Source organism: Vollenhovia emeryi, unplaced genomic scaffold (genome assembly GCF_000949405.1).
Source record: "Vollenhovia emeryi isolate VEMERY1.0 unplaced genomic scaffold, V.emery_V1.0 DF939124.1, whole genome shotgun sequence".
Taxonomy (NCBI): Eukaryota; Metazoa; Arthropoda; class Insecta; order Hymenoptera; family Formicidae; genus Vollenhovia; species Vollenhovia emeryi.
The window spans coordinates 2,796,224-2,814,951 of record NW_011967242.1 but is presented as its reverse complement, the minus strand read 5'-3'; the positions used below and the strand labels follow the sequence as shown (position 1 = coordinate 2,814,951).

Genomic DNA, 18,728 nt, shown 5'->3' with positions numbered 1-18,728 from the left:
CTCTCTCTCTCTCTCTCTCTCTCTCTCTCTCTCTTCGTGATAATTTTTGAGGGAATGCTGACATTTGTCTCGGCGAGGACGAGTCACCGTAGAAATGTCGGAAATGTCGGTAGAAGGAAGACGGATCCACTTTCGAAGATTCCGCATTCGGCCAATAAAATGCGGCCCATCACACACGATCGTTAGTCAAGTTCTTGAAGATACGAAACTGGATCCTTCAGGAATGGGACGATAGGTCAACAAGTCGAAGCAACCCAAGTCCGAACGGAGAACCGAACTGGAGAGGTCTTCACCCAGCCATGGACTTGGAGAAATCCGATACGATTTGCGAGATTTCGAACGTATCATAGACCCCAAATTTTTTTCAAGTGTGTATTTATACGGCATTTCACGCTTCCGTTAGTGAAGGAGATCGGCGCTTTTTTTATTGGAAATAATATCGTTAGAGAATTGTTGTCATCAGATATGTTGAAGAAAGGGCGAAACGAAGAATTTTCACGGCGCTTAGAAACAGCGATTACTTTCGACACGTCTTCAAACACAAATAAGCTTAACTATTAAAACTTAATTCTTTTCTTACCGCGACTTTTGACGCACTCCACGTAAGTTACTATTGTGGGAAATGGATTTTAAAGCCACCGAGAGAGAAACGGTATTGTTCCGACGGTCTGTACGTAAAAAATCGCTCACCGCGGCGGCGCCTACAAAAATCCGATTCGCCGGATGATCCTCACCGCTTGCTACGGGAGGGCACAATAGAGGAGATTGAGAGAGTGGTGAAAACTGAAGAGGGGGCGGGAGAAAAGGGAAAGAAGTCCCGAATTCTTATCCAGAATCCTTGTTCCCTCACTTCGCGCGGAAATGAGGTGGAAAACCGCACCCTCCTGGGATCGACTCACCTTTTCTTTACTTTCCAGGAGGATACTAACGTCGGATTTCGAGCACTACTGCGGTTCCCCGATATTTCAAACGCGCCCGAATCACGGAGCGGGTTCTCGAGGCAACCGAGCGCGAGAAAATTGTACCAAACTGCAAATGAAAAAGAACGTTCACGGAGCCGAGATTCCGCCCGCGAGGAAAAAGGAGAGGAACGCGAATGGAGGATGGAATATTACGCGGGGCCGCGTTTCTAGAGAAAACCGTCGTAATTCTTTTAACAAGGACCGCGCGTGGGAAGCTCAGGAAATTGATGATCAGGTGTTTAATAATATGTGTAAATCTTTTGACGAAAAAGAACATGAAATTTGAAAAGTTCGACGAGAGAAGCGTTTCAACGACGATCTTTGGAAGGAGAAGCATTTTCGGACGTACGTTCGGAACTTTTTTATTGCTCGAAATTAAATTTTCTATTTGATTTCGAGCTAGTGTCCTCTCGTTTGGTTAGTACCGTGTAGAGTTTTTATCGTGGAAACGAGTGCGCGTACCGAGGGGCGCGAGAGCTCGTCGACATTTTTGAATTAATCTCATTCGACTGCTCCCTTTATGCGGTGGCTCTCCCTCATATATCCCGTGGCGAGTCGTTCCTAGCCGCTTCGTGGCTTCAAGGTTAATTGGAATGAAAGCGAAAAAGGAAAGAACACGGCCGAAAGAAAAGGGGGATGCTACAGAGGCGGGTCGGAAGACAGCGACAATGTTCTTACAACAAATTTTCTGCCAACTCGCTCGTCGACATGTAAACTTTCGAGATTCTAAACGAAACCTAACGCTGCTGCTGGCCATAAGAGATCTGCTAAAAATTGGGCGATCGAAAACTCTTATGTGCCCGAGGCAAATAGTTAAGAATTCAAAGATTTACAGTTTTCAAAAAATTGGTCCGACACATTTCCTACATCGTAAAATACCAATGCATCGGACTTTATTTCTAGCTTTCAAGATATAGACAGGACTCTGGTTTTTTCGATAATTCGAGAAAAGAAAGTTGACACACAAATGTTACATTAGCGCGCGGTAAATCTCTTCAAAATTTCTTATTTAAAAGTGACAAATCATCAATGGTTCAGTAGTCGTTTCAAAAATACAGAGATTTCTCTGGTCACATTGACGTAATAACAGGTTAAAGACAGACAATGGATTACAATAAGCAGATTAAAGAAGAAAGCGATTGTCACATCTGGTTTGTCCTTGCAGTGATTGTAGTGTCGTTGATGTTCATCCTATAGTGAAATCTCGGGATATCACGAAGAAGCGAGGGTCGCGAGAGAATAAAGAGAAGGAAATTAGGGTGCGGAACAGGTGTACCGCTTGATCTAGAAGCAGGGTTGTCCTTTCATAGTCTCTCGGATATACGGACCATTTACCTTTATGTGGTATTACGCGCGAAGAAGCGGGAGGGAAGGCCCATTCATGTAAACCTTCAGAACGAAGCGCGATCTCGATTCCCCCCGAAACTGCAACCTCTCGTCTCAAGTAAACCACGGTAAACAGTCAATTATCGAACATTCGTTTCTACGAGTCAGGTCACGAGATGTAATTCGAGACGACGCTGCGCTGTGTAAGCGAAACCGGAAATCAACGTGACGCGGAATTGCACGTGACGCGACGGGTCTGCGCAGGATTGGGTGGATTTTCTCGTAACGAAAAATCGAGGTTCGCCATTTCTGAATGACGAAAGCTTTAAGATTCCCATGGTTTCGCTGTTAAATTGTCGGAAGTAAGATATCGCGTAAGATTATTTCTCAATACTTAATATGTAAGAAATAGATTAATCTTTTCGCACGTCATACAAAATGTTCATTAGTATAGATCGAATTATTCCGCAGATCTGAAAATTTCAAATCAATTTCGAGCTAATTTCCCACCAATTGAAAAGTCTTTGCCGGATTTGTTTCAGATGAACGTTCAAAAAGGAATCCTTGTTCCACTCGTGGTCACAGGGCAAAACTTTAAAAGACCTTAATTTTCGATTAGCCGCTGGAAACTGACCCTCCACGACACACAAATCGAAATCGTGTGCCGATATCGGGACTCTCTAATAGAATTTCATGCTTATCGAGAATTGGACGTGTCAGGGGAATCGAATGGAGGGGTAAATGGGGGTCCTTTCTGCCGGACGCGAAGTTCGGTCAGGCGAGGAATTGATAATCAAAGCAACCCCGCTAAAGATCGATCGGAGTAGCCCGTTAGATTCGAACAGCACCCAATATCTCTTATTACGCACCAATATTATCTCAAATAATCGAGAGTAAAAGAAGGAATAGAGAATAGCAAATTACTTTGCAACGATGACTGTTCCAACACGGACATTTTATTTCAAATAAATTTCACATGATTTATGAATTTCCATGAAGGCTACTTCACGTTTTCTTTAATGCGAAAGCCAGCCGCGTCGCGTTTCCAATTTTGTCAAGTTGTCACGCGTACAAAAATTATATTATTCCTCTTTGATTTACGTGCAGATTTGCACAGAAGCGTCTTAGTAAAAGTAACTACTTTTTTAACGAGTGGGTTTGGCAATTGAAGTGAAAATCTAGTTGCTCCTTCGAAACGCTGCCATGCACATTTCGTGTCACAGCGAAATCACAGCGAATGCCACTACCCTCCTGCCCCTCATTGTGACCCTCTTAAGCAAAAAAAATGTCATCTTTGACAGAGCAGAATAGAAGTAGTCGCACGTATCCTTAAGTGACAGCAGTGCTTCCACGCTAATGAGGCGCGGCGTAATTAGTGAGACTGTCTACCGGGTGGAGTCTTCACAAGAGGGCAGATCCCTCTCGACGCCCTGAGTTGCTCACTCACCCCTCCGTTCGTCACGCATCCTCGACCCGCACCGCGCCACGCGATGTCTTGTCGGTGCAGAGAAGGGAATTCATTTTGTCAGTTGTCAAAAATAAAAATTCAGCTTCACGTTTGGCTTTTTCATTGGAACAAAAAAAAAGGAAAAGAGAAGCCCCTGACATATTTTAGGCGTTTGAAATAGGTCAATTTACGACATAACGAATTTTAATTGATCTCTGCACATCGGACGCAACACTTGTATCAAGTACAAGCTTCTATTTTTACTTTCGTAACCCGTTAACTGCAACGAGAGAGTTTTAGAATGCAACAGCCACAAAAAACATTGCAGCAACTTTATTAAAGTTGCCTTCCTACAAACATTTCTTAAATGTCGCAACGTTTTCTACGGCATATAAGTATGTGTTGATTTGAGATTCACTTGCATATACATGGTGCGTTGACTAATTTTTCTCATTAATCTCGAGTCGATTTCATTTTTTTCCCCTCACAAAAGAACGCTCGTACATTTTTTCGCCGAGGAAAACAATTCGCGCGCGAGAAGGAGTTAAGGAGATCAGTGCACGCCGGGCGGTGCAAGTTAATTTTTATTAAAGCCATTCACAGACACGGCTATCGCGCAAACAAAATAGCTGACCCCGGCTCTCAATGGACTCTGACGAATTTCACCGAGGGTTTCACGCTCCCGATGCGCGATTGCGGCAGCGGGTGGGTTTTGCGAGGGGGGCGAGGGGGCGGGAAGGCCGATTTAGAGCACAATGCGGCTCAATGCCGAGGAAATTAGCCGCGGCGCTGCCGGTGACGCCCGTCAACCCCATACCACGGAAAACAAGCTTCATGCCTTATGTCCCGCAGAAGCGCGCCGCTCCGATATTATCGCCCATCGACTAATTTATATCGCGTCAAATATCGTCGCCAATACGCGATTGTCGAGATACGTCACATTTTGCCCGAGCACCCCAGTCTTCTCGACAGACTCTCAATAATTTTTCTATTGTAGAAACTAATAGAGACGTTTATGTCGATGCCAAAGTTATGAATGTGCACATTTTTCACTTTTCGTGGGAACGTCTTTGTTCCTAACTGCTAAAACGACGGCTGTGTAGTATAGCAAAGAATTATCTGAAGAAAGGAAAGAAGAATTGTCTGATTACATTTTACATCGTAAGACTTCAAAATTTATCAAATTGCACATTCATGGCATTGGCACATAAGGGGGATGATAATAACTCACTTACAAAATAAATATCGTCCGTTGCATTTGGTAAGCTCGCAAAAAATTAAACCATCAAGCTCTGTCTTTCATTCTGCTTGACGTTATTATTGGTACGCGGAGAGAATTCTCTCTCAAAATTTATCCTGAAAATCATGTAATCGCGGGATGATTTGGCATTTTGGAGAATTTTACGAGAACTTCTTGAAATTTTACCATACATTTTACTAATAAAACGTGTACTAAGTATAATTACTAGTGAAATGTATGGTAATGTAATTTATTAATTTCCTTCTAGCCAGTATTTATTACACCTTTCCAGATTACCGCATCTCAAATTCATTAATGCTCTAATCTTGTCGCCTATATCATGCTCTCCCACGTTCCTATCCTCTAAGTATTTGGGCCTACTCCCGTTCCTGTCCTAACTCTTTATACCTTTTATTATATCTCGATTCTATTATCCTATTTTCCTCTCGTTGCCTTTGTACCTCTCTATCTCTCCCTATAATTTCCAGTATTCAGTTCTCTTTTTAAATCTTCTAAAGCTCCTATTCCCCATCCATTCCTGTTGTAATATTTTTCTCTTTTCTCCATATATAGGTACTTCTTGCCTTCCTCTTCTTTCTCTTTCAGACATTTACTGATCCACCTATCTTCTTTCTCTTTTCTAATCCTATCTTCATATTTCATTGCCCTTTTCCCTAGTCCTGTAGCAAAATGTATGGTAAAATTTCAAAAAACTCTCACAAAGTTCTTCAAACTGCTATGGTGTCCCACGATTACATGATTTTCAGGGTAAATTTTAAGAGAAAACTCTCTCCGTGCGTAAAAATACAAAGGTAGAATTGCAAAGTGTGAATATCTTAGGAAATGTTTCACATGCTCTGCCAGAATATGTTCGAATAAAATATATGTCTCTTCCAATATCATAAATTTAATATTATAACGATGCGATTATTACTACTATTTTGTTTAATACGGAGTTGAACATTCTTGGAAATCTTTCATAAAAGTACAGGTGTGTAAATTCATTAGAAAAACTGGTTAGCTTCTAACTTTTGATAAATTTAACTTAAAAGTAGAAAGAAAAATGCGGATGTTAGAAAGGTAAAAATGAAGGAGACAATACACGCGCGCGTCGAAGAGCATAAAAGACTACTTGAACATTAGATATGACGTAATTACGTATCTGAACTGAAGAGAATAACTGTAAGGCGAATGTGCGGCAATGAGAGATTGGAGATATCGATAATGTTGCCCAAGTATTTATTGGCCGTGAAATCGCGCGTTATTAGTAATCGAAGTGCGAATCTGACGGTATCGTGAGGCGCAACTTTCTCTCTCTCTCTCTTCCTCTTTCTCTCTCACTGAAAAACCAAGTCAATGGCGATTAAATTTCCGCCTGTCTTTTGGCGTCAAGGATTATCAAATGTTCCTCTCATCGCCGTCTCGAAGCGAGGGTCAAAAGAGAACCGTGGACATTGACTGCCTGCCAAGATCCGAGGGATAAGTTCGTCATTGCACGCGTAGGTGAATGGAACCCGTCTTTAATGGGGATCCCATGATGCGCAGGTAGATAAACGTACCGTGAATAGGCCGCGGGTCTGAATGAATGGTTAAAGAAACGGCAGAAGAGAAGACGCGCACCTTTCGCCCTGTCTCCCTTCAGTCCGCGTCTCTCTTCCTCTTCTTTAAGAATTCTTCACGCGTGCACAGCACTTACGCGTTTCGTATATCCGTTTTCCGCTAGGTTAACACTGGAAGCTACGTCGCTGTAATTAATTTTCGCACCAGCTTTAGCGGTCCCGTAAAAAAAAACCACACGTATTCACGCTAGAACGCCTAAGGGAACAGCGAGGAGTTTCGTTGTACGAGAAACGATCTGACATCTCTTGTGTATAAAATTGTCAATTGTCAATTGTTATCTTAAAAATTTTTAACCTACTTAATCAGTTCCGAAATAATCTAAGATTTTGTGAACTGCGACAAAACATAAATTATTTCGGAGACTTAGGCATTTTATTCAAATCTAAAAGATTTCTCGATATATTTGCTAATTATACGGATAAAGTTAACGTTGATGCCTTCAAAATATGATCTCCCGCAGAAATAAGCATTGCTTTAATAATTCAATGCTTTTTAAAATAAAGAGGGACGGAGAACAAAATATCGTTTTGTAAGAAGTTACATATCCGTGATTAAATAAATGTATAATTTCGCTCGAATCGTAGTTGATCGTAAAGTAATCCTGGGAAAACGTGCAATCTCGCGCATTCGAAGCGTATACATCACGAAATATAGGGAAGCGACGTATCGAAAGAGTTGAGAGATAATTTTCGAGGACTTTACTGGTTCAAGATGGACTGTATCATCGGCGTCTCTGTCACGGTAGCCGTACAGATCCGGAGACTCGTCTTATGCCCAGTCTCTACACAATTCGAGCCTCTGCTGCTGCTGCTGCTGCCGCTGCTACACGAGTGTTTGCAGTCCACTCGAAACCAGTCCCGGACGAACAGCCGCGCACGTGTATGCGTACGAATGTGCGTGCGTGCGTGCGTGCGGAGAGAGAAAATGGATGGGAGATGAAAGTAGACGAAGATATAACACCGCGAGGCCAGAAAGGTTGCTTAATTTGTCTAACGAGGGCTCCCTGCACCTGTCATCTGGACACGGAGATGGACGAGCGGACAAAGTACGACCAACCCCCGTCGGCCGAGCTTCGTCTCTCCCCGGTAAGATACCGTTTGCTTGTTTATTCGCTCGCCTACGTCGTTTCGCTACTTCAACATCGTCAGATTGCGCATACCGGGTTAATAATGCACGACGCGAGTACGCTTACGCGAACGCACAATAGGGAAAATCTGCGCGTAGGGACGCAGTGGCGTGTAGGGCGTAGCGATTACTAATCTGTTACTATTAATAAATAAATATAAATAAACCTTGTTGGGATTGCAAAGCTGCCAAGAGCGACACAGGCCGAGTGATACGCGAAACGGACGAGCAGTATCAATGTCGATTGCATTTCGTTTATTTCCTCTTTGATTTGTTTCTAATTGTTAATTGTCAAATCAATTATATTCTGTATCTACAATATTCTGTGAGTTCAAAGAGGGACATGCTTCTACAAAGTCTCTATTACTGAAATACGCTCTCAATATACGGGACACGCTGCTCTAATATTCCGAATTGATTTCCCTCGAATCTTTAATGCTTGAACCGATAAAAATGCTGGAAAGGGAATTTTCGAATTTTTGGTTCGAGCTAATATAATAAACTGTTATAGTAACGCATCTGCGGGGAAGAGGACGCGAGCTCCTTCGCGTTTTTCGCGAGAAAACCATTTCGTATCCTCGACACTTACTCTCTCGAGGGTTCGCTTCTGTCTGTGCGTGGCATTTACTCCCCTCGGTAAATCAATCACACACGTTTATACCCCATATAACGTTTTGTTTTTATGTTCGCGCGTAAAGACGGTCGGCGACAGAACCGAGAGACATAACGAGACACGGGAGTAAGGTATAACGTATAAGAAATAATATCATAACGTATCCCATACGTGTAATATCATGAATAAAGTAGTCATAGAAAACGGAAGGTAAATTAAATATAAAGCGAACTGATGAACCATGAGTTATCCGATGTAACAAATGAAATGAAACAAATGCTTTTTCACTAAAAATAATTACTACAGTCATGTTTTGCCGTTCGTGAAATTGAGATCTGTTCTTTTGGTTTACTATATACGGAATTATTGACACGATTATCAACTTGAGAAGGACCGCAAATCATGTTGCGAGTTTAAACATAAAAATATGCCCGATATGGTCAAGTAATCTTGTGAAGTTCAAATTTACTGAATTCTAAATGCCTATTCAAAATATCCCCAGCACCGACAGATAAACTGTTTGGCACACTAAAATACTCGGTCATAGATTGTTATAGGAAACATTTCCCATCACTCCAGCGCGTAACGCTGGATATTACAATGGTTTTCGTACGAACGTATCGGGGAACGCAAAGACGGGAAGAGGAGGCCGGGGAAAACGCGATGCACAGGAGGGGGGCTGGTAGGCGGGTAGGCACGTCCGCTAATTGGATAATTACGGAGTGCGCCGCGTTTGTTTTATAATTGGGCGAAACCGGGGAACCGTCGTTGCCTCGACGTGCCAAACAACAAAACGGCCGGAGTCACGCTCTACGTGACGAACTACCCTCGGAGCTAATCCAGGAGCCGAGGGTCCCTCGGCTTCTGGCGCCTCTCTTCCCCTCCCTCGTCACATCCCCGCTGGCTCGTGTGCTTTCGAGCCCTCCGCGCCAGCCAACGTCAACCACCCTCCGACTCGCTGCCGATTCATCGTTTGTCCACCTACCAACGGTTCACCACCGCCCACCTTCGTGACACGAGCGGCGCTACGTGGGGCAACTCGTCGCGCTCTCTTCTCTCCCTGCCCTCCGATTTTACGAAGAGATGAAATAGCATGTAATTTAAATCCAGATCATTCCCGACATTCCTTCAGAGGTCGGGTAGAAACTATTGTAATATCCAGGCATACGCGCAGGAATGCTGGGAAATGTTTTCTATAACAATCTATGACCGGATAGAGGAAAGTCTTCCATTATGAGACAGCAGGCTTCCAACGTCCAGATTCAATCACAAATCTTTTTTCGCATCGATCACACGAGCTAACAATCAATTTTCCACTATACAGATTTCACTCCAAGGGCACTAAATGCACGGTGGGACCAACAGATGATGCCTGTTTAGTTTAGCAGAAACTCCGCTATCTCTTAATAGGGGACTCCTTTATTTTGGTGCTAAACAAGTTATCTGTCGCGCGCACTGTAACTGAGAATATTTTGTATAAGGGGAGTCGCTGCGACACTTTGCGGTCTGTATCATGGTACGTTGATCTGTGTCTTTGGAGTATTTTGAGGAACAACAAAATTTGTTTACGCCAAAGGCGAGGGTGGACTGGAAAGCAACCGTCTTTTTTTTTCGCAATGAAGAAATAACAGGATCGGCACTCGGCCGCAGTTCGATGTAAATTATTTTGCGAGCGATAATTTCCCGTCAATTGTAATTAAACAGAGGGCGAGATATGGCTGAGAGGAACAACGAAAACTTGGGCTCGATCCCACCCGACGTCGCCTAACCCGAAGAAGTCGCGTGCACGCGCTTTAATTCGACTCTTCTAATCTCGGTATTGTCAAAGGCACAAGGGGTAAAACAAGTAGTAGGAGAAACTGGTCCCAGTTAGAAAACGATTGACTGACTGACTGATTGCGAAGCGCTCTCTCGTTAGGGTCGCAACGCGAGCCCTTCCCGACCCTCCAATTCAATCCCTCCCCTCGCACGGCGTTCCGATCTCAGCGTAAACACGTACCGTGCATCACCTAGCCAACGTCGAAAGTCCTAGATCAGACATTCAATCGGAATTGGCGCGCAAAATAATATTACTACGGAAACAGGCGCGACGAGAATTAACGTTCGTAGCTGCCTGCAATGTCAAGTATTGCCAAATTAATTTTGTCGGTTAAAAAAACTTTCAAATATTAATATAAATTTGTCGTAATTCTGTGCCTCAATTTTAATAAAAGCTGAACGGTGCAACGAGAGAAGCTACTTAAAGTACTTTTGTCTTCTTGCGCTTTCAACGTCTGATAGTTGTATCACCAATTCCTAAGATGCATGCCTACGAAAATGAAAAGACTCACCATGAAACTGGCTGTATAAATTCCCTGGCGGGGGAACATTCGCATACGAGCTCTGAGCAGGTCTGTTGTTGTGGCTCACATGGTGGCTGTAAAAGAACTTGTTAAAGTGCCTTATCCGCACTCGCGCAATACGATAAAATATTTTATTATGAAGAAAAAAAATCAAAATAATTTCTCCAATTCAAAACAAAATACATTGCATATTAAATACCATTCCACAAAGAACGTCATGAAAAATTAGAAAAAGAGTCGCAACTTGTTTTGGACTTAAATTCAGACGCTTCAAATTTACGGTATTAATTGCAGATCGTCACAGTAGCGTTTTTATTGCGAGTATCCTCTACGCACCTTCCGCGTCATTTGAATAAAAGAAAAAGAGCGAAGAGACACGAGAAGCACATTTGTCGGTAAAAGTACACGCGGACTGATCTCGCGGCGACTAACAACACTCACTCCAGCATCCTGTGCCCTGCCTGCCCCAACGTAGCTGACTGCGTAGATCGGGTGAAACCGATTTGCGGCTTCCACTGGCCCCCGTTCTTATGATTCATAGCGTCGAAGTCCTGCGGCTTCAGGACGCGCGACGGTTCTTGGGCCCCCTTTAGCTTGCGAGCGAGGAATATGTGATTGCTACCGTACTTTGGATCCTTGAACTTGATGCTGCAAGCCAAGGAGATACATCTAAACCCTTGTCCATCTTCCACTAGCGGTAATGACCGTATCGAATTGTTTTTAGGAGATTAGCTTAACGTAGAGGCCCTGTAATCAGAGACTGGCCATAGGAGAGTTCGTCAAATTCCTGCGTGAGTGAGTGAGAGAGAGGAATCGTAGAAGAGTGAGATGGCCTACGTTTCTCTCTCGCTCGCAGAAATTTGACGAACTCTTTTGTGGCCAGTCGGTCTCCGATTGCAGGGTCTCCAGTTTAACGTGTATACGAACCAGTAGACCTTGTTGTTCCTAACCGGCAGGCCTCTCACGGGCGAAGGTAGCGTACCTCCGTCGCTGACGCAGTCCTCGGACAGGCACACGGTGCCTCGCATCCCGTCCACGCTTATCTCGACTTCTTTGTCGAACCCGATGCGATTCGCGTAGAGGCCTTTCACGAAGTCGTAGCCCTTGTTTTCCATCCCGACGTACAGCCTGTCGTCGCCGCGGACGTTTCTCTTTTCTGAAAATGGCGGACGCAATGTAGGCCGGGATTCGGGGTGCGTTCCGTTTCGCGCGTGACGCGTCATTTAGCCGCGTTACTCGCCGAACGTTGCGCAAGGATAAACGATGCATCACGCGCGAAACGTAACGCACCCTACGATACGCGTGTACGCACAAGTCTATGTGTTATAATTACGATTGTATCGGGCTCGACTGTAACGGTTCTGCACGCAGGGCGCGGGAATGCGCGGCGAAGCGCGTTGCAGAAGTTGGCGCGGCGGCCATTGAAGTTAAGGAGTGCCGAGCTTATTCGGCGCCGCGGAAGATTGGATTGGTGGTCGCGCGAACTTTCGCCGCGTTGCAAGCCTTACCGCGTCCCGTGTGTGCAGAAACCGCAACTTGAAAGTGTCCGAATTGATGCCAAGCCAGCAGCTTGCGTTCCCGCGAGGCAGGAATTTAGGCGGGAGCGCGCGTCTTTCGAAATCCCCTGAAGTTAGCGGGGGGGAGAGTATTGCGACGCGGTCACGTGATCCGAATGTCGTTCCCTATTGGCTCATTCAGACCGGACGCGACGAGTGACGCGCGATTATCCAATGAGCGTACAGGTTTTATGGGGAAGCGTACAGTTTTTCTATAAAGACTGCACGCCCATTGGATAACTGAACGAGCCAATCGCGAAGTTAGCTCTTGAAATCGAGATTCGCGGCCTACTTCAAGGGGGCGCGAAACTTTGAGTTGGACTTACTTCGCGTTGCCGTGTCAGCGGCAACATTATTAATTATCAAAAAGATATTAATTATTGAAAATGCTCTATTTTACGTAAAAACGCTCGTGATCCAAAGACTACTGGTAATCCGAAGGATAGAAATGTTTGAAATATATTTTCACGTATCTGAGGCCGGTATTCGTGGACAGATCTTCTGTTTAAGATCGTCTCAAGATCATCTTTGGATACTTTGTAGCCAACGAAATATTCCACGCAGCATCTTAAGATAAACTTAAGACGGTCTTGAACACAAGACCTGACTATGAATGCCTAAGTGACTTTTGTAATACAATATTAGATATTCATATAAAGCATTACTGTCTAGACTGAACTATTTCATAGAGAAGCATTTAGCGCAATATTATATTGCTGTAAAAGTGAATAGCTTTCTCTGGTTATTATTTGAGTGAACAATGAAACAGATAATAATTGCAAAATTGTAAGTTTAAATAATATTTTACAATTAGATTCGCATAGCTCATAGACTGAATATATATAATATTATCGCGTCATAGATTTGGACTTACATTTAGAAAATATCTAAACAGTAATAATAAAATTAATACTATATTGCAAACTAATAATCCAACTATTGGCAGTCACACAAATTTGCGTGGAAAAAGTCGATCTTAGTGTAAGGAACGTTTGTATTACTCACTTTCTGCCTCCGTTAAACTGTCGTAATATGGTGCCAAAGCCTTAAACAATCTTTTCTCGTCAACAAATGGAAGCAAGGCTACACCTTGCCAAGCGAATTTCTTTCCATTCAAGTCGATTTTAAAATTTTCTGGATAAAAATCAATGATCTGAGATTTCTGTAAACAAAAAAAATAAGGGAATAGATAAGAAAGACGAAGAAAAGTAATCTGCTAAAAGCACTAGTGGTTATCCAATTCTACAGTACACTAATTATTCTTTAGCACTCCCAGTAATAGTTGCCGAAGCATTTTAATTTAATTATTTAAAACAGATTAACGCCACTCCTCCCTTTTTGTTAATCATAATAAAAGTATACGTACCGGATCCATCATTAATTTCGCCCACGGCTCAGGCACGTGTTTCCTGCTGGCAGCAGGAAATACACCCATCAATTGCTCTAATGGGCGAAACTGTGTAACAAAATATCATTAAGTAACGGTGCACACGTATATTCACAAGATATACTTACACTTAAAGGATATACAACACTTACTGGTATAGTATCCTTCTCAAACTCTGTAGAAAGACCGCCGATATTAATGAAATCGCTGGCAAATGGCGCATAATGGTACGGAAAATACCACCGCCACGATGCACAGCCCTGATAATAGTATCGCAAGACCCAGCATAAGCCTCGCACGTATTGTAAAGCGACGTTGTTTCTACAAGCAAACAAGTGGTACCAATAAGAGGTGATGCGATCCGCCGCAAAATAATTTTATTTGTCAGAAAAAGAAACCGTTTACGTGTAAACATTGTTCTATTTCCATTCGTTATTACCTAAATGCGAGATTGTCGGGAGATACGTCGAATTTAGATTCGTAATATCGATCTTTAAAACCATCCTCCCAAAGTCGCACCTCATCGTGCGCCTGATCGTCATCCGAGTCATCGGTCGGCGCAACCTCATCAGCTTTACGTTTTTGTCCTCTACTGCCCGTGCCCTAGTAACAGAATTAAAAATGTCGGCTCGGTTATGATAAATATTACATCGCGCATACGTATTCAGAAACGTCTTAAAAAATTTTAGACCGTATAATATTAATTATGTTAAAGGAAGTAAAATTGAATACCTCAGGTCTTAGCATGCTCTCTAGATCGTTATTACGGCCCGACTGTTCAGCAGCGCTCGTATTATAATTCCTACCCATTACACGCATTTTAAAAGCTTCATAACGTGCGTTCTCTATGGATTTTACCTTTTGTTTTCCAAGAGCCTGTAAAGATTATAATATTTTGAAATTCACACGTTACATATCAATCACAGGGTTGCAAGATCTAACAACAAATCTTTTCTTAGCAACGTTTGAATGAAGCTGACAATTTTCAGGAACTAGGAAAACTTGGAAAAATTTAAATTAAATCAGTTTAGTTTAGTTTCTCTGATAAATATAGAATATATAATGAAATAGAAATCTCTTACAGTGGGTGCAAATTGACCCGCAGGAATCCACGTTGGTTTAAAATTACTGATAATTTCGCTTCTTTTCTTTTTTATTTTTTCACGTTGCTTAAATGCCAATTCATTTTGTTGCCTCTTTTTAAAGATCTCGTCTTCTACATCACCAAGATCTGACATAATCAACTGTACGCGATCTAAATTAACGTCACCGCTATCAGTTAAGAAACCCTGCAAATAATTAAAAAACAGTTAACAATTTACTTTCTGTAAAAAAACATTTGCTTGAATTTATTCGATATTAAAATTTAATAGATATATTTTCATAAATTTATAGAATTTAAATTTTAATTACAAGTACATATTTTTTAACGGGTTAAAAATAATTAACGCAGAAAACTTGGCGCGAATTAATTGCGGCATGTAACACAAATAAAAAGGTCTATAAAATATATTTTAACTCCGTTTAAACATAATATTTAACAATAATGTAAAATACATTATAATATAAAAGGGTACACATTTGTCGAAGTTAATAAAGGTACAATTTTGTAATTATTAATTTCCTGTATCAACTTGCTTTGTAAGAAATATTACGTACTCCAGTTTTATATACTGCTTTCTTATACAGAGCAACAAGTCTGTCAATCGCGCCTTCTCTAATTTCCAGAGAAGGGAGGTGAGGTAAAAAATCGTTTCCTACGAAGAAGCACATAAACACCCAATCATCGACGGCACGCTCGAAATCATATTTGAACGGTAGATTTGGCATGTACAGCTCTCTTTCTAAATATTCTCTGAGAACATTTAATCGCACAAATATGAACTGGCATTCAGATCCGAATACGTTTTCCTCCGGCTGTTGGTTCGCTGCCGCGCCTGTACACTCGCGCATCTCGTGCCCCAATTGACCACATATATCGCAGGGCTTCGGCTTATTTGGTTTAAATTCCTCGCGTATAATAGTGAAATTAGGTTCATGCGTAGCGAGACCCAACATAATTAAATCGGCGTCTGCTCCGCATAAAACATGTTGCGTATTAGGATCGTGATCCGGTTGTGCTGCAACACGTAACAAAAGTAGCAAATCCTTAATTTCTACACGCAGCTCATAATCTATACGTACACTGAGAAAAATATCCGATAGATTCAGCCAGTCATCTGTTAGAAAATGGACGAATCAGAATTTCTTTAGGATTTACCATGAAAGATATTTCATAACCAGAAGTTTGCCAGACTTCACTACACATCTGGTAAATCCCAAAGAAATTCGTCCATTTTCTAACAGACGACTGGTTGAATTTACCAGATTTTTTTTCAGTGTACGAAATAATCTTGTACACCAACCCACCTCTTTGTCGCCGTATAAAATCCATTATTTTATGTTCTCCCTCACCGGGAACATTAGCATCGCTTAATATTACTTTAATATTCCTCCAACCCGGGTCATTGTTCAAACGCTCATGAATGTAATAATGCAAGCATGCGGATAATCTCGCCATAAACGGTGTGCCCTGGAATACCAAGTTTTTGATATACTCATTATGCAACCTTACAGTTTACTCAAGTGAGTTAATATCTTTCTGAACAAAAACAGTACAATAACAAACAGTTCCGTTTCATTGATCAAGAGGTACAAAAATTGACAATTAAACTTAACAACTGAAATATTTTTGGACATATCGTACATTCAACTTATTTATTTCGTTATATTTCAGTGCTACAAACCGGCGTGATGCAATTACTGTCGAAATGCGCTTCCTTCGGTTTCTCCGGTGGCAAGGCTGCTCCCTTGAGGACCAATTCCGAACGTATCCTGTCTATCTCATTAATCTTCTCAGTCGTTTCCTTGGACGCGCGAAATCGCCGGGATCTTTGTTGATTCATCTTAGCTCTGGGCGCCTGCGTAACAATGCGTACACGTTACAATTCCATCGGCTCGCTGCACAAGCGAGAAATACTTACGACTCCGTCGATCGCCATGTAAAGTAACTTCCTCGGTCTGACGATACGAAACAATCGGTCGATACACTCGAAAATGGCCTCCATCATTTCATCTTCGTCCTTGGGTGCGGGTCTACATTTCGTACGAGCACAAGATCACATAAGCAATGCCTTGCAAACCGATGCCGATTGTTTGCGTACAAATTATTCGCGTCTCGTTCGATACTCACTTGTCCTCGGGATGCGTACAGGGGTGTATTATACCGTTCATGTCCAGGTACAAATTATCAAATTCCACCCCGTTTGGATTCGGCTCTGCTGAATTCACGGGAATGCATATTCCGTCTGGGGTTGCCGGCTGGGAATAGAAAATTATACAGTCTCACGGACCATCGTAAATAATGTAACGTTAAGAAGAAAACGTGCGTGTCTCGTAAATCTTTCTGAATCCTAAAAACCTTCTTTACGGAAGCGGACAAAGTCTTTGCAGTTACGAAAGTTACATAACATCTTCAGCAAGAGGAGAAAATCTTTATTCTTACTCTAATTGAAAACATCGGGTATAGAATAAAGTGCGTTCGAAATTGTTCGGATACATAAAAGTTTTAACTTTGCAGACGCTTCGTAAACGGAAGTGAATGGAGCATCGTTCTGAAAACTTTCATCAAGGTTACAGGCATAGAAGTCAATCGGGAAATTTTCACGCGAACGTACAGACGCACGTAGCAATTGAAAGGTTCGCGCGACCTACGAACGCAGCGATCGGAACCAAAGGCCGAGGGCCAAGCGCTTGAGCTACGGAGACGCGTAAAGTTGGAGAACCCTCCCGGGAGGTTTTGCCCACCTTCTGCTCGATGCACTCGACGATTACGGAGGGATACTTGCGGCTGAGCCAACGGAAAAATGCTGGTACACCCATGTCTCGTTCTGGACTTCACTTGGCGATCACGCGAAAACCTCAGATTACACGTCGCGACACTATCGCGTCATATTAAATCGTACCGCACTTAACGCGTACACCGTCGTCTAACCTTAAACGCCAACGAGATGGACGCAGTTGGTTAGAGTTCGTGACCTTTGCTCGAGCATGAACCAACGCTTGTACCGCGATACGAGACACAGGGTTGGATGCGGTGCCGCTTGTCAGCGCCGCCCGTGGAAGAGTTGCGCGACGGCTGGGAAACTTTAGGCTGCACTGCTGAACGCACCTTTGACACAATTGGCAACGGGTCGCGTCTGGATACATTCGTGTACACCAGGGTACGTGTATTTACGTGGGAAACCTTCAAAAGACGAGGTGTGTTTGTAAGTTCAGGTATGAATTTGGGATAAAAATCGGACGTGTTTCACGATACGAGAGCGCTCGATAGACGTGAATTAAAATGTTTCCACCTCGTCGTCCTTTCGGCCGAATCTCGCTGTTGCACTCGCGCGTTATCGCGACTTTCGTCGCGGCGTCCTTCGAGGTTAGGTGATCCTATCGTACCGACTGGATAGAGGCACGTTGTGAGCGCGTAAATTGTAATGGTCTCTCCGGAAAACGATTTGCTTTCGTGAATTTAGCACGAATGCGTCGGGAGTTTACGCGCTGTCGCGGTTCTTCAAGTTGCAGAATCCTTTCGTCCTGCCGGGACGAAGTGAATGTATAATGTGGAGGAAAGTCCTTGATCGTGAGGATTCTAATATAAGACAGTAGGTTTCCAGCGTCCAAATTCTATAAGTCTTTTATCGCGGTTACGCGATCTAATAATCAATTTTCCGTCAAACAGATTTCACTCCATGGACAATAAATTCACGCTGGACGCAACAGATGATGCCTGTTGATTTAGCGGAAACTCCGCTGTCTTATATTAGGGGACTTTTCTCTGCTAAAATGAAGAAAATTTGCACGTTTTCCTTATTTATGTAATATTTTCGTGTATTGTATGAGCACTCGTTTGCTAATATCAGCTTTTGTAACTTCACTTTCGTCACGGCGCAGGTTCCTTGTTTCTCTAATTGGACTAAGAACGGTATTCATAGTCGGATCTTATGTTCAAGACCGTCTTGAACTTATCTAGAGACGCTGTATGGAACATTTCATTGGCTACGGAGTATGTAAAGATGAT

The 18,728-nt window shown here is 42.7% G+C and overlaps 3 protein-coding genes across 8 annotated transcripts in view; 2 read left to right on the top strand and 1 right to left on the bottom strand.

The window, feature by feature from the left end:
* LOC105569455 overlaps nucleotides 1-3,503 on the top strand; it is a 6,966-nt gene extending 3,463 nt beyond the window's left edge. Inside the window, exon 2 of the mRNA XM_012025942.1 lies at nucleotides 918-3,503. Coding sequence (XP_011881332.1) covers nucleotides 918-1,248 — 331 coding nt within the window. The 3' untranslated portion in view covers nucleotides 1,249-3,503. The remainder of the gene's footprint in view (nucleotides 1-917) is intronic.
* LOC105569456 (5'-3' exoribonuclease 2 homolog) overlaps nucleotides 1-17,706 on the bottom strand; it is a 31,418-nt gene extending 13,712 nt beyond the window's left edge. For both annotated transcript variants that reach the window (XR_001009510.1, XM_012025943.1), the window contains exons 1-15: nucleotides 17,465-17,706; nucleotides 16,851-16,978; nucleotides 16,642-16,753; nucleotides 16,405-16,578; nucleotides 16,028-16,190; nucleotides 15,278-15,738; nucleotides 14,701-14,907; nucleotides 14,351-14,494; nucleotides 14,058-14,221; nucleotides 13,771-13,939; nucleotides 13,598-13,687; nucleotides 13,237-13,393; nucleotides 11,603-11,831; nucleotides 11,117-11,323; nucleotides 10,664-10,749 (exon numbers count right to left, since the gene is read on the bottom strand). Coding sequence is in view for 1 of the 2 variants with exons in the window: in XM_012025943.1 (XP_011881333.1) it covers nucleotides 10,664-10,749; nucleotides 11,117-11,323; nucleotides 11,603-11,831; nucleotides 13,237-13,393; nucleotides 13,598-13,687; nucleotides 13,771-13,939; nucleotides 14,058-14,221; nucleotides 14,351-14,494; nucleotides 14,701-14,907; nucleotides 15,278-15,738; nucleotides 16,028-16,190; nucleotides 16,405-16,578; nucleotides 16,642-16,753; nucleotides 16,851-16,978; nucleotides 17,465-17,539 (2,566 nt within the window). In the remaining variant the exon portion in view is untranslated. The remainder of the gene's footprint in view (nucleotides 1-10,663; nucleotides 10,750-11,116; nucleotides 11,324-11,602; nucleotides 11,832-13,236; nucleotides 13,394-13,597; nucleotides 13,688-13,770; nucleotides 13,940-14,057; nucleotides 14,222-14,350; nucleotides 14,495-14,700; nucleotides 14,908-15,277; nucleotides 15,739-16,027; nucleotides 16,191-16,404; nucleotides 16,579-16,641; nucleotides 16,754-16,850; nucleotides 16,979-17,464) is intronic.
* Nucleotides 1-18,728, top strand: part of LOC105569457 (cyclin-dependent kinases regulatory subunit) — a 38,652-nt gene that overhangs the window by 16,734 nt on the left and 3,190 nt on the right. Inside the window, exon 1 of one of the 5 annotated variants that reach the window (XM_012025945.1) lies at nucleotides 7,373-7,680. The exons of 1 other annotated variant lie outside the window; for it this stretch is intronic. The gene's annotated coding sequence lies outside the window, so the exon portion shown is untranslated. Of the gene's footprint in view, nucleotides 1-7,372; nucleotides 7,681-17,830; nucleotides 17,936-18,728 lie in introns of those variants that run through there. 3 more of the 5 variants (XM_012025946.1, XM_012025947.1, XM_012025944.1) reach the window with 3 other exon arrangements.